Source organism: Mesoplodon densirostris, chromosome 5, assembly GCF_025265405.1.
Source record: "Mesoplodon densirostris isolate mMesDen1 chromosome 5, mMesDen1 primary haplotype, whole genome shotgun sequence".
Taxonomy (NCBI): domain Eukaryota; kingdom Metazoa; phylum Chordata; class Mammalia; order Artiodactyla; family Ziphiidae; genus Mesoplodon; species Mesoplodon densirostris.
In genome coordinates, this window is record NC_082665.1 from 77312573 (window position 1) to 77326318 (window position 13746).

Here is a 13746-nt window from a genome sequence, read left to right on the forward strand (position 1 = left end):
TGAATAAACAAGTATTTTACACATATTAACAAATGCAGAATTCTTATCATCATGCCAGACTCTTGTTGGGGATGTGCGGGAATCTGCAGCCTCAATCCTGAGGGGAAGATGACATACCTCCACAAGTCATCACTCCAGGGCCTCGAAAGTATCTGGGGAGCTGAAGGAGGGTGCTCAGTGTTTTCAGGGGGCTTGGTGGTATCAAGACCCTTCCCCGAGTAGGGGTCTGACACTGCTGCCCCTCAGCTGGCAACTTCTCCACCCTAAGGTTCTGTGAACAGGAACCATCTCACCCCCACACCTCTGGGGCCAGCCTCCCTGGGAGTGAGAGATGGTGGAGAACAGGGGTTGGGATGGAGCAGCGTCAGCACCCACATACTGTCTGCTAAAGGGCCCGATGGACAGAGACTCCTAAGGTCAATGTAGGCTGGGCCCCCATCTGCTCCATCTTTGGGTTTTCAGAACTCTAAAGCACTACCAACCACTAAGTAATTGAGAAAAGTGGATCACCAATCAGAGGGAGGCAGAAAACAACGTTCCCATGCTCTGCCTTGTCTGCGAGTGAGCTCTGCCCAGGGCTCCGGCACACCCCAGGGTGCGGAGCCCTCTGATTACTGAGCTACAGTAGAATAAGCATCCCCAGACCTCAGGGATCATCCCCACAGCCTCAGGGGCTTGGTTCTTCCTGCTAAAGGAAAGAATCTCCCTCAGATACAGGAATCACCAATGAACAAATAACCAAAATTTGAGACGATAGAGTTTTCCATAAAAAGGACTCCTTCCCAAATTGCTTTTACCAAAGAGCTAGGAGGTTGGTGTTGGTGTCTATTATCCAAATCCAACCCTGAAGAAAGACTACCTTAAGTATCAAAGTCCACACCAAGGCCAATGAAGATATTTTTAACCATTAGGGGATGGTATTCAGAGGCTTAGGATGCAGAGGACATGAATTTGGGGTGCATTTCATGTGAGTCTGCAGCCATATTATTGGATATGTATGATAATTCTCCAAAGTTTGAAAGGGGTTATTAACACAACGCACGATGATATGGATGGGAGACAGAAAATAAAGAGGGAAGGAATGACAGAAAAAGGACAGTGGACTAAAGGAGTAAAGCAACAATAGCACGGCTGAAATTCAAAATTAGATAGACACACATTTGTTCTGCAAAGTCATACTTCTAACTCCTCAGTTGTTCATTCAGTGCAGATTAAGTCATTCTTACACAGCAGGCACTTGGTACAGCTGCTTTGAATTAGTGCCATCACTAATTGTTGGCCTACGTTCTAAAACAAATCCCAGTCCAGCCTGGAATTGGGCAGAGTTGGTCTGGATGCTTTTTTTCCCTACCTTGTCCCTTTTCCTACCCAACTGGCCCCATGAATCTGAAGAATCTGAGGCAAGAAAAGGTCTTTTGTAAAATTTAAAACAGAAGCACACTCACGTGGAGCACATCCACAGTCAGCTGCTGGAAGTTCCAAGATCTCAGTTCTTGCATTCGTTTGTTGTTTTCTTCATATTTTTCTTCCAAAAGCTTTCTGCATAAAGTGAACATTAAAAAAGAGCTGCAATTTGCTAAAACCACATGTACGTTACTCAAGTGTGATCCCTGTTTCAAAAGGCAGACTGGGGTGTAGGGCAGCCAGGCCCGCGGTCTCTCCCTCATCACGTGAGTGCGGTGTAGCCCCACTCGATTTCCTTTAAAGCACACAGGATGTTCACCCTCAAGAACCCAGAACTCAGGGGAAGAGGGTGGTGTCATCCTTGTGTGCTCTCGGCCTGTGCTGACAAAGGACAGGAGTGTGTCTCCGATGCCTGGTAGAGAGCCCAACACATATGAATAACTGGGTAACAAACCCATAGATGCAGAAAACAGATCTGCATTTCAAAGAATTTATGGAAAAGAATATGAGAGCCACTGTGAAGGGGAATTTTTCTCAGACATTTTCTATTTCCTCTACAATAGAAAAGTTGAATTTAATAGACCTGCTATTAAACTGGAGGAAAGATTTGAGTTCTTGTGATTAGTTGTATGCTAATTTATCCTTAGATTTCTTGAAAAATCACTGAATACCCCTGTAGTCAAATTTTCTTGTCTAAAAAAATTTTTTTTTTCTTGTCTATAAAGTGGGTACATTATAACCCTCATAACAATGGAGTCATTTTCTACCTAAAACACATGACCCTTCTCAAATCCTAGAAACAATAATCAAAACCACTCCAATGCAATTCATTCATAAAATCAAGAACAAACTTATTTAAAAATCATTGCCTCTAATAACAAAAATATTAAATGCCATGAGGAAGATCTATGACTTTTTTGCATATTAAAAAATAGTTTTAATTTGAAAAATAATTTGTAATGTGCAAGTTATTAATTTGCCTTTTTAATCTCTTCCTGTCAGAGATTTAATTTTCCTTTCACCCTCAACCAATGACATGAACCATGGTACCGTGGAAATATTGCCATTCCTGAGGTGTTAGAAATAGATCTGGGACTGTGAGTTGATGCAACAGTCCAAACAACTTTCATGACTATATTTCTTCAGCAAAATCCACACTTAGTGGTGTACTGGTTTGCACATATCTTCCAACTGAACACTGAATGATATCACGTTGGACAGATTTAAGTTTCAGGTCCTTTTTTGTCTCTCTAGTTCTTTGTTGGGGCTTCTAAGCCACCAAAAAATTGGCAGAGGAAGAAAGAAGAAGAAAAATTAGACAACTGGGTCACATACCAGCTGAAAAATCAGTCTTTGAGAAATTGGGAGTTTGGGGCTCTTTGGAACCCCCTTTTCATGTGTAAACTCTAAACACTTGTGATCTCTCACACCAGCAGCATGCCCAGAGCAGACTGTGAAGGGCTTTACCTGACGGAACAGAGTTGTTTCCAGGCTCCTTGCTAAAGCCAGCAATTTCCTGCAGGTACACAGCAGCCAGGGCTCTGGGCAGAGGGGTTTAGCAAACACCTGGGGAGTGTGCAGAGAATAGTGAGGCCACCTTATCACCCCCTCACGGTGCTGTGTACAGAAGGTGTCAGTAACAAAGAGGCTTCGTCTGGAGGCTGACCTTATATTTTCATTCCTAATAACCTCCCTGATATTCAATCCTTCTTTTCACACAAGTCTGAAAGCCTGCTATTAATAGTGCCTGGCATCCAATAACCATCTATGGCTCAATAACCATCTTTTGAGGGAATGAGTGAATGAATAAACTGATAAATATATAATGAGAATGTGCATTTTCTTGTTGTGGTTTTTGCTTTTCTTCAGCAAGTTCCTCTAGAGCCCTGGAAAGCAGCCCAGGGCCCAGGGCACTAAGGGAAGGTCACTTACCTTAGCTTCCTGGCCTCCTCATCAGCTGCCTGGACCTTCCTCAGCTGCATCTTCTCTCTTGGTGTCACCTTCTGTACCTCAGACAGCGCCCACAGGGTCTGCAGGTGGATCTTTTTCTGCCTATAGATAATAAAGATTCCCATGTGCAACCCATCCCAAACATGCTCAGAAAAATTAAACAAGTATTTTACAGAAGTATCATTACACTACTGAGAAGGGAAAAGCATCTCAAGGCATGCCAAGTGAAAACAAATAAACTCTGGGTAGATAATTAGCCAAGAAGGACTGTGGTTAATTGGCAATATTTTTTAAACTAGATTTTTGTTTAAAAGCAAATTATGTACTTTGCAAATTTCTTCTCATTTCGTTGCCTATGACTGGTTTTCATAGTGCAAGACAAATTAGGATCTTGGTCATTAAGGAGTAAATAGACTGACAGACTAATTCAACCATGTGGATAAGACACAGTTTTGGAATTAGGAAGGGTTTGAATCCCATCTCTACCACTCATTAGCTCTGTAGCCTTGGGCAAGTTACTGAATTCCTCTGAACTCCAGTTTTCTCATCTATAAAGAATGGGCTATCCTGAGTATCATATGAGATAATGTATGTACAGTGCCTGACATATAAAAGTATCCCAGAATGGTAGTATTATAACAGCTAAAAGTTATTGAATATGCCTTATCTTCTAGGCTTCATACAGTAGGTATTTTTATGGCAGCATGGCATAGTGATTAATTGCACAGTTAAGAACATTCTCTAGGTTCAAATCCTAGCTCCCAGGCTACATGTTCTATGCCTCTGGGCAAGTTACTTGACTCTCTATGGTCGTTAAAATAATAATAATAATAGTACCTAATTTGTAGGGTTGTTGTGAGTTTAAATGAGTTAATTCATGCAAAGAGCTTATAACAGAGCAAAGCGTATGGTCAATACCCCTGAAAATGTTAGCCAATATTATTCGAGAACCTCTTTCTTCAGTTAAAGAAATGTGCTTACATTAACCATGTATTGAAAGGTCTGCAACCACATTCTCAATGGCATTTGTTTCTGTGCCTGTCTTGGTTAGGGCCCAATAGCGGAATGCCTTTTGCACTCAACTCCCTCCTTAAGAAACTCTATGAGGGCTTCCCTGGTGGCGCAGTGGTTGAGAGTCCGCCTGCCGATGCAGGGGACACGGGTTCGTGCCCCGGTCCGGGAAGATCCCACTTGCCACAGAGCGGCTGGGCCCGTGAGCCATGGCCGCTGAGCCTGCGCGTCCAGAGCCTGTGCTCCACAACAGGAGAGGCCACAGCAGTGAGAGGCCCGCGTACCGCAAAAAAAAAAAAAAAAAAAGAAAAGAAAAAAAAAACACTATGAGGAAACTGTAATGACGGTTGTAGGCAGTTCTCGTCCCTCTGGGATACAGTTCAGACCAGAGCCTCCAGGGACCATGCAGTTTTCAAGAATCCACATGCTTTGTTTTGTAAAACCAGATACAGCCCCTCAAAACAGTCATAGATCTTGAAAATAACAGTGACGATTTGAAATCAATATCTCATAATGTGAAAGATCACCCGAAGAACTGGATTCAAGCACACTATAATTGTAAGCACAGTCAGGCAAACTGTTTCAAAACTGCAGTACAAAATGACAGCTAAAGTTAGTCCAGTATTTTAAAAATAAGATACCTACTACTCTCACATATCTTGTTAATAAAATAAAATGAGAAGTTCCAGGCATTGCTGAAAAAAATAGGTAGTAACCCAAGAAAACTAGGTTATAGGGGCATGCCTAAAGATTTATCTCCTGAGTTGCAGGGTATTTTACCTGGAGGTCATGCATTAAACAAAGACTGAATACCTTTGATGGACCAATTCCCTCAGCTTGAATGTGGAGATGGAAAACAAACATGGCACAGTTGAGAAACCACTGAACTGAGGGTTAGAGAAGCATATTTGTGTAATTTGGCCTTGAAGATCAAGCTGATGAGGGCTACCATTCTCACTTCACTGCGCTGCACAGCTCTGGGAGGGACTGTCATTCTCATTGGGACAAAATTAAATAGCGTTCCTTCAGCAAAATTATAGATTTGGTCTTATCAGTGGTGCCCCCTGGAGTTGTGCAGTACACAGCCTGCACAGCTGCACATGGCTGTTCTGACATAAACTAGTATTCTGGGCTCTTGTAAGTTATGGCACAGAAATTTTGAATGAGGTAGGAGAGACAAATGAGATCGGGAAAAAATTATGGCTCTTTGTGAAACACACATTCTCTAGTTCTTATGTATATCTCAAGAAAGTAAATTTTGGCTTATTTTCAATTGTCCCAGGACTCCATAGTGTCAGCTTTTCAATAGATACTCTGCCAGTTCCTGTTAAACAACCAACATGTGAAAGCCATTTATGCTTAATCTGAATGTTCATTAGCATAAATATCACTAAACGTTTGAGAGATGAATTTCTCTATATACTTACAATGCAACTGCAGAGCTACCCTGCAGATCTGTAAGCTGTGCAGAGGTTTAAACTTTTATGATTTCAATTTGCTACCACCTGGGGCAAAGGGCTTTGGCACATCAAGTTACTGAAGCTCCTTAATTTCTTGGCAAGACTTAAGTGAATTCTAGGATACTCCATGCTGTCAGCTTAGCACTAATAGATTTTTAAGACAAATGCATTTAACATTTACACTCAGTGGGCTTTTTAAAAACAAAGCAATTACTTACACAGCATTAATTATATAAGCTGCCTCCTTCTGACGATTCAAATTCTTGTCTTCCAGGGTCATTTCCAAATATCCGCACATCAGGTGCTGAAAAAAAGAACAGCCGTAACATACCTTAAAGTCTCTTCGGGGATGAAGAGGCATAAAATGACCAGTAGCCTTTTCTGATGTGTAGTATTACTGACCCGTGTCTGAGGCTTGAAATCAAACCCACTGGTAACTATTTTTCCTTCTGTAACAGGTTTAAAACATTACACAGCAGCTCCTGTGGGGTCAGGCTCCTGTCCATCTTTCCAACTTCATCTTGCTCTGACTGCTCTCTTGCTCCCGGTCACCCAGCCACAGGCAGGCCTTCCCTCAGCTCCAAGAACACACAGTTCTCTCCCACCTCAGGGCCTGTAGTGGACGATGTCTCCACTCCCAGTGAAACCGAACAGGACCCTGTGAGGCTCCTGGGCACAAAAGCCTTTCTGTGTCCCCTATTTGCAGGGAATAGGCTTCAGCCTCTATGACTTTCCCTGAGTTCCAAAGGGCAGGTTCAAACATTTGCTAATCAATGAACGGAGGGAATGCAGAGAGAAGGGAGGAGCAGTTAAGAAATGATAGTGCAGGGACTTCCCTGGTGGTGCAGTGGTTGGAAGTCTGCCTGCCAATGCAGGGGACGTGGGTTCGTGCCCCGGTCCAGGAAGATCCCACATGCCATGGAGCGGCTAGGCCTGTGAGCCATGGCTGCTGAGCCTGCACGTCCAGAGCCTGTGCTCCACAACGGGAGAGGCCACAGCAGTGAGAGGCCCGTGTACCAGAAAAAAAAAAAAAAAAAAAAGAAAAAAAAGAAACAATAGTGCAGCCTTGGGACAGGGTCCTGGTTCCGCCTCAAGGGATACGCATAACAATACCTTTGAGTTCTTCTGCAGAACTAAAACCCCCAACAAATGGAAGATGTTAATTACTTGATGAAGCATTCTTCATTCCAGAGAGAAGGTCAGAGTTTGATAACCTGGAGAACCACAGAAGCTCATCAGAAGACCACCTGAGGCCAGATTAAAGGAGTGCAGGCCCTGCACACACCCTGATCCTTAACAGCAACTCTGCCCTTGAACCACTGCTATAAAACTCCTTACCAAATCCCCCTGAGTTGGAACACACAGTTTTGAGGGCATGGGTCTTCTGTGTCCCCCTTTGCCTGACAAAGCAATAAGCTATTCTTTTCTACTTCACCCAAAACTTTGTCTCCAAGATTTGATTCAGCACTGGTGCACAGAGGCTGAGTTTCGGCATCACCAGGGCCAGGACTAGGGTGAGACCAGCAAGGCACTCACCTCAGGTACAAAGTTAAGGGGCACAAAAGACTCAGTAACCAAGATAAATAATATTTTAAGGCAGTATTATAAAAAAACCTCACCATTAATGACAAAAAGCCTTGGAGAATACAATAGCAAAAGTTTAAAAAGTGACAAGACCCGGTCCTGAACTTGCACCATTCTACTTCAGTTTCTAACCGAGCTGAACTTCAGTCTGCTTGCCAGCAAAGCCAATTTAATGATACCAGGTCATGGTGAAGGAAAGTACAGCGTTTATTACAGGGCACCAAGCTAGGAGAAAGGGTAGCTAATGTTCAAAAGACCCGAACTCCCTGATAGCTTTCAGGGAAGGGTTTTTAAAAGCAACATTTGGGGTGAGGGTTGCAGCTCATGGACTTTCTTCAGATTGGTTGGTGCTGAGGTAACAGGGTGGTGTTTTAGGAATCTTAATCATCAATCTCTGGTTCCAACCAGTCTGGGGTCTACATGCTGGTTGTCATCATAGAGTCACCACCTGGGTAGGGGTCCTAGTTTCTGCAGAACAACTCAAACATATGCATTGCATTAGATTATTATGTCTATCCCTTGGGGAGGAACTAGCATCCTGTTTTATCACTGAACTGTTGTTTAGGCTATCATTACTCTTCTTGCTCAACTGCTTTTCTTTTGTTTCTGCATTCCATCAATTCTCTAATTAGTAGCTACCTGAGTCTGTTTCTTGGAACTCAGGAAAGGCTTAGAAGACTAAAGCCTTTTTCTACAAACAGTGGACACTGTTTCAAGAAACAGTGGACCTGGAGGGACTTTTATACCTGAGTTGGCCCTGCAGGGTCCTGCTTGGTTTTAGCCCCACTTTCATCCTAGCCCCATTGGATCCTGTCCTTGAACGTTTGATATTTTGTTACTATGGAATTTTTTTTAGCATTACTTTGGATTTTTTTAAAAAAACACTGCATTACAATATTATTTATCTGGATTACTGAGTTTTTGGTGTCCTCTTTAATTTTGCACCAGGGCAAATGCCTCATTTGTCTCACCTTAGTCCCAGGGGATCTATTGGATGCCTTTTGACTTTTTTGTTTGTTTGTTTGCTCACACACCCTTCATTGTGGTTTTGATCCCAACAACCAGCCTCTTTTCAGAAGTCTGCCCTCAGGCTAGGGGAGAGCTATACTCAGGGAGAGCTGAAAGCACCGTGGAGCTCCCACCACTTCCTCCTCTTGTCCTGCTCACCTCAAATCTTTAGTGCTTCCCCCTACAGGGGACATCACCTAAGTCAGAGTTTTGTACCAGCCACTCCCCGTGATCACAACACTCTCCCTCAGGCTCTTTGTAGGGCGAGCTGCTTCTCACCATCTCACTGATGTCACAATGTCACCTGATCCTTCTCTGACCACCAAAGCCCTTCCCTTCCCTTATTTCACAGCATGCTATTTTCTTTCTTCCCAGTTCTTCTGATAGTTTACAATTATTTTATTTACTTGCTTACATTTTCTTGGTTACTGGGTCCTCTTACTAACAGTCAAGCTTCAAAAAGACAGGAGTCGTATCTGTTCCTGTCATTTTGGCACCCCCCCCACCCAGTGTCAGTACAGTGCCAGAGCTCAACTAATGACTGCACATCAAGTCAGCATCCCTGTTTCCTGTGCCTGAGAACTGGACACTGATGAAAAGGTGTGCCCATTTGTGAAGGTGAATGACTGCTCTGTGGGTCCACTTAAAACTATTCATAAAAATTAAAGGAAGTCTGCCCAAGGGATTTGTATTGTAAAAGCCTACGAAGTCTAAAAACAAGAAAACAAACAAACAAAAAAAATCCTGAGAAGACACCATTTTCTTTTTGCTTACCATTGAAGGCAGATTCTCTGCATCAAATTTTTTAATCTACAAGAAAACAAAATAAACTCAGCTAATTGATAAAAAGTATTAGTAGGATACAAAATAAGGAATGGAATAATAAAGGCCCAATGAAACCCCCAGATTTTGTATCATTAGTAGTACATTCTTGCACTAGCAGGGATACACTTACAAAGTGTAGAGGTAAGATTTGTAAGCCAAGAGCTCTAAGAGTGGATGCTGCAGTTAGGCAAAAAATCACAATCCAAACTTCTCACATCTGGGGCACCAGGGAACTGGAGTTCACACACCTTCCTTGGCAAAGAGATTGCCTACTAATAATTTCCCCCAGCTTTAAAAAAAAAAAAAAAAACTCGTTTCTCCTTTCTGACTGATTCTTACTGCATCTTATTTCCACAGCACATCTACAAGTCCTAGAAGGTATATAAATGCTAATATGTGCTTCCAGGTATCCCTTTCATTTTAAATACCTGTAGTTGTTCAGCAGTGTAAGGAATTTAAAAAATTTCTATAGCAGATGGTCTCAATGAAGGACTCTTGTTCAACATGCTGTAATGTTTAAAAAGAAAATTATTGTTCAAATGAACTAAAATATAAGTACAATTTAAAATTGCTTCTGCAGCAATACATTTCTTTCCGTACCTTTCCATGATGGCATTCAGCTGTCTTGGGTAACTCTCAGGGAGAGAAGGAGTGTCGCCTTCAACAATTTTTAAAACGATGGATAAGAAATTGGAGCCAATGAATGTATGAATCATGCAGCACATCTCATACAAAATGCAAGCCAGAGACCTGAAAACACAAAGAATTTGAATGAGGAATAAATGTCCTCTTTTAAATTTGATCATCATACAAAACCTCATATGTATTAGGGCATTGGTTGTGAGGCATTAACATACACTTCGTTTTCTATTTAAATACATGTTTACTGAAAAAAAAGGAAAAAGTGTAAAAAGAAGGCACAAAATGTAAGTCTGAATGAACACTTTTTGTCAGAGGAGAGCAAACAATCCAACAGGAATATGCCTACACATAGTAGGGACTCAATAAATATTTGATCAAGGTAGTAAGAAATTTTTGAATCCACCTCTCTGAAGGAAAAGTAAAATGCAGGTAAATATTGTCTTCCTAAGGCAGTTCAATTAATGTTATATATGCAAAATAAAATTTAAATTTATTAGCCTAGCCTTCCCTCTAATATGTATCCAAGCATTCTGAAAAGGAAGCTGGCATCTTTATTAGTTTTCTAAATAGAATCCGTTTGCAAGTAGGGTGGGAGAGTGGTTGCCTGCAGCACACATTAACTGTATAATTCTCCCTTCAGGAGTATGAAACAGAATATTAAAGTTCTAGATTAGTCCAACACTAATTTGTGTTAACTATGCAAATCAGTCATCTCTAAACTAGCAGAAAAATCTTTTAAATAATCTACATCATTAAGAAAACCAAGGAGAAATTTCTGCCTGAACTTAGTGTTAAGAAAGAACTTTTCTCCTGAATAATGGGCTATTTTTATCTTCTAGCTATTCTGAATTATGTAACTAGCCAGGTCTCCCTTTTCTTATTATTTGCTTGAAAGATCAGAAATAAATTTGCCATTGACCTTGTGTAAGCTGTGTTTTATGTAACTTCACACACTGTCCTGCTTTCTCGTGAAAGGCAAGGTATATATCCATCCATACATACATACATGAATACCATCATTTTAACCATTTTGTGGGTGTTCAAGAAAATTCTGGATATATACACTGAAAACGTTTCTGTTCCAGTAAATAATAATAACACTAAAAATTTCAAACGGATTGGTACTTTACATATTACAAAGCACTTTGATATTTATCTCAACAGAGCATCATAACTTCCCAGTGTAACGGAGCCAATATTATATTTTTCCCATTTTATACATGACAAAACTGGCTCAGAGCAGTTAAGTGACTTGGCCAAGGTCACACAAGTGACCCTGACTGACTCTTGAGTTATGTATTTTTCTTTCCAAATCTGAGACTATTTCTATTATAGAATGCTAGAAAGAGGCGGACATTAGGAGAAATCTCACGATATTGACTAGAACACCAAGATCAATGTCAACCTTATAAATTATGAAAATTATTTGAAGCTCAATAAATTTTCATCCATCTGTAAGACTATTAAATGGTATTTGGTATAGTAGCACATATTTAGATTTATATACCCAGAAAAACAATTTCCTTCAAATAAAGGTGAAATAAAGACATTTTTAGACCAAGAAAAACTGAGAGAATTCATGTCAGCAGGAAAGCACTAAAATCCTAGAAGGGAATTCTTCCAAAAGAAGAAAGATGATCCCAGACAGAAACAAGGAATGAAAAAAGGAATGAAGAGCACTGGAAAAATTAATTTTCTGAATATATTTAAATCAACATTAACTCTATAAAATTTAACTATCTTATGGGATTTTAAATTATGTGGAATAACCTTTCATGACAAAAATAATGCAAAAGACAGAAGAGGGTAAATGGAGTTAAAGTATCATAAGGTCCTAATATTACTGGGAAAGTGGTAAAAGCAATAATTTTTACTAGACTGTAATAAGTCAAGAATGCATGTTATAACTGCTAGGATTACCACCAAAAGAATAGTAAAATAAGGTATAACTGAAAAGCATAAAACTAACAAGTTACTAGAGGGAAAAAATATCAAACAACAAAATTCAAATTAAAAAAAAAGCAAGAGGGACTTCCCTAGGGGTGAGTGGTTAAGAATCCACCTGCCAATGCAGGGGACATGGATTCAAGCCCTGGTCCAGGAAGATCCCACATGTCACAGAGCAACTAATGCCTGTGCGCCACAACTACTGAGCCTGTGCTCTAGAGCCTGCGAGCCACAACTACTGAGCCTGTGTGCCACAGCTACTGAAGTCCATGTGCCTAGAGCCCATGCTCCACAACAAGTGAAGCCACCGTAATGAGAAGCCTGCGCACCAAAGAGTAGCCCCCGCTCGCCACAACTAGAGAAGGCCTGTGAGCAACAATGAAGACCCAACACAGCCAAAAATAAATAAATAAATTTATTTTTAAAATTAAAAAATAATAATTTTAAAAAGCAAGAAAGGATAGAAAAGGGAACATAAAAAAGTGGTATGTGAAGATTAAAAAAGAAGAAAAACTGTCATTAAGCATTTCAACATGATTGTATACATTTAAAAAGTCAAAAGACACTACAAACTATTAGAATTAATAATCGAATTTAGCCATTGTTAGATACAAAGGTCATTTCTATAAGCCTGCAGTAAACACATTTTAAAAACAAAATTTTAAATGTCATTTACATTAACATCACAAAATGTCAAATACATAAGAATAAATCACACATAAGATGTGCAAGACCCTACACTGTAACCTCAGTACACTGCCAAGAGAAATTAAAGAAGATCTAAAAAAAAAAAAAAAAAAAAAATAGGGAGGGATAGATCCACACTCTTGGATTGGAAGATTCAATTTATGAAGATGTCCATTTTTCCAAGAATGACCTAGTGCAATATCGATTCAAATCCTAGCACATTTTTTTGTGGGAGTTGACAAGCTGATTCTAAAATTTACATGGAAATGCAAAGGAACAAGTGTAGCCAAGGCAACTGAAGAAGAACAAATTTGGAGGTCTTGTATTACCAAACAGCAAGATTTATTATGAAGTTTCATTTCTTACGAAAGTATGATATTGGCAAGGAAGAAAAAATAGACCAGTGGAAAAAAATAGAGGGCTCAAAAACAGATCTGCATATATTCAATCACTTGACTAATGCAAAGATGACTGCACTGTGGTAGAGGAAAAGATGATCTTTTTAATAAATTATGCTAAGCCAATTGAATATCCATATGGAAAATATTGTATATTGACTCATGTCTCACATCATACACATGCACAAAAATCAATTATAGGTGGATCTAACTGAAAGATAAAATCATAAAATTTTTAAGAGAAAACAGGTAAATGTCTTCCTGATCTTGGCATAAGCAAAGATTTTTTAAATAAAATGCAAAAAGCACTAACAATAAAGTTAGGGACTGATAAGATGGACTTCATTAAAATTATAAACTTCTGTTCACATAAAAACACCATTTGGAAAGTAAAAATGAAGATACAGAGTGGGAAAAGATATTTGCAATTCAAATATCCATCCAAGACTGGTATCCAAAAAATTCCATAAATCAAACAATCAATCTTCTACAAATCAATAAGAAAAAGGAGAGAATCCAAGAGAAAAATAGACAAAAGATTTGAAGAGACACTAAATGGCCCCAAATCATGAGATGTTTAACATTATTAGTCATTAGAGAAATGAAAACTAAAACCACAGTGCACAGTCATCAGAATGGCTAAAATGAAAAAGGCAATTATCAAGTCAGTACCTGTTAGGCTATTGAAAAAGTTTTCTTGAAAAGAAGAAAGGGTAGGGCTATACACTAATATAATCATCAGATTGAACCAAATACTTTTACCTGTGTGGGTATGTGTAAAATATTGGTGTGCTGTGAACTGCCCCAATATACTTCTTATTTCCCCAGAG

General features: G+C 39.9%; 1 protein-coding gene across 1 annotated transcript in view; it reads right to left on the reverse strand.

Annotated features, from left to right (window-relative positions):
• NEK11 (NIMA related kinase 11) overlaps positions 1-13746 on the reverse strand; it is a 283846-nt gene that overhangs the window by 176380 nt on the left and 93720 nt on the right. Inside the window, 5 exon segments of the mRNA XM_060099965.1 lie at positions 1446-1539; positions 3337-3456; positions 6044-6129; positions 9671-9749; positions 9843-9992. Coding sequence (XP_059955948.1) covers positions 1446-1539; positions 3337-3456; positions 6044-6129; positions 9671-9749; positions 9843-9992 — 529 coding nt within the window.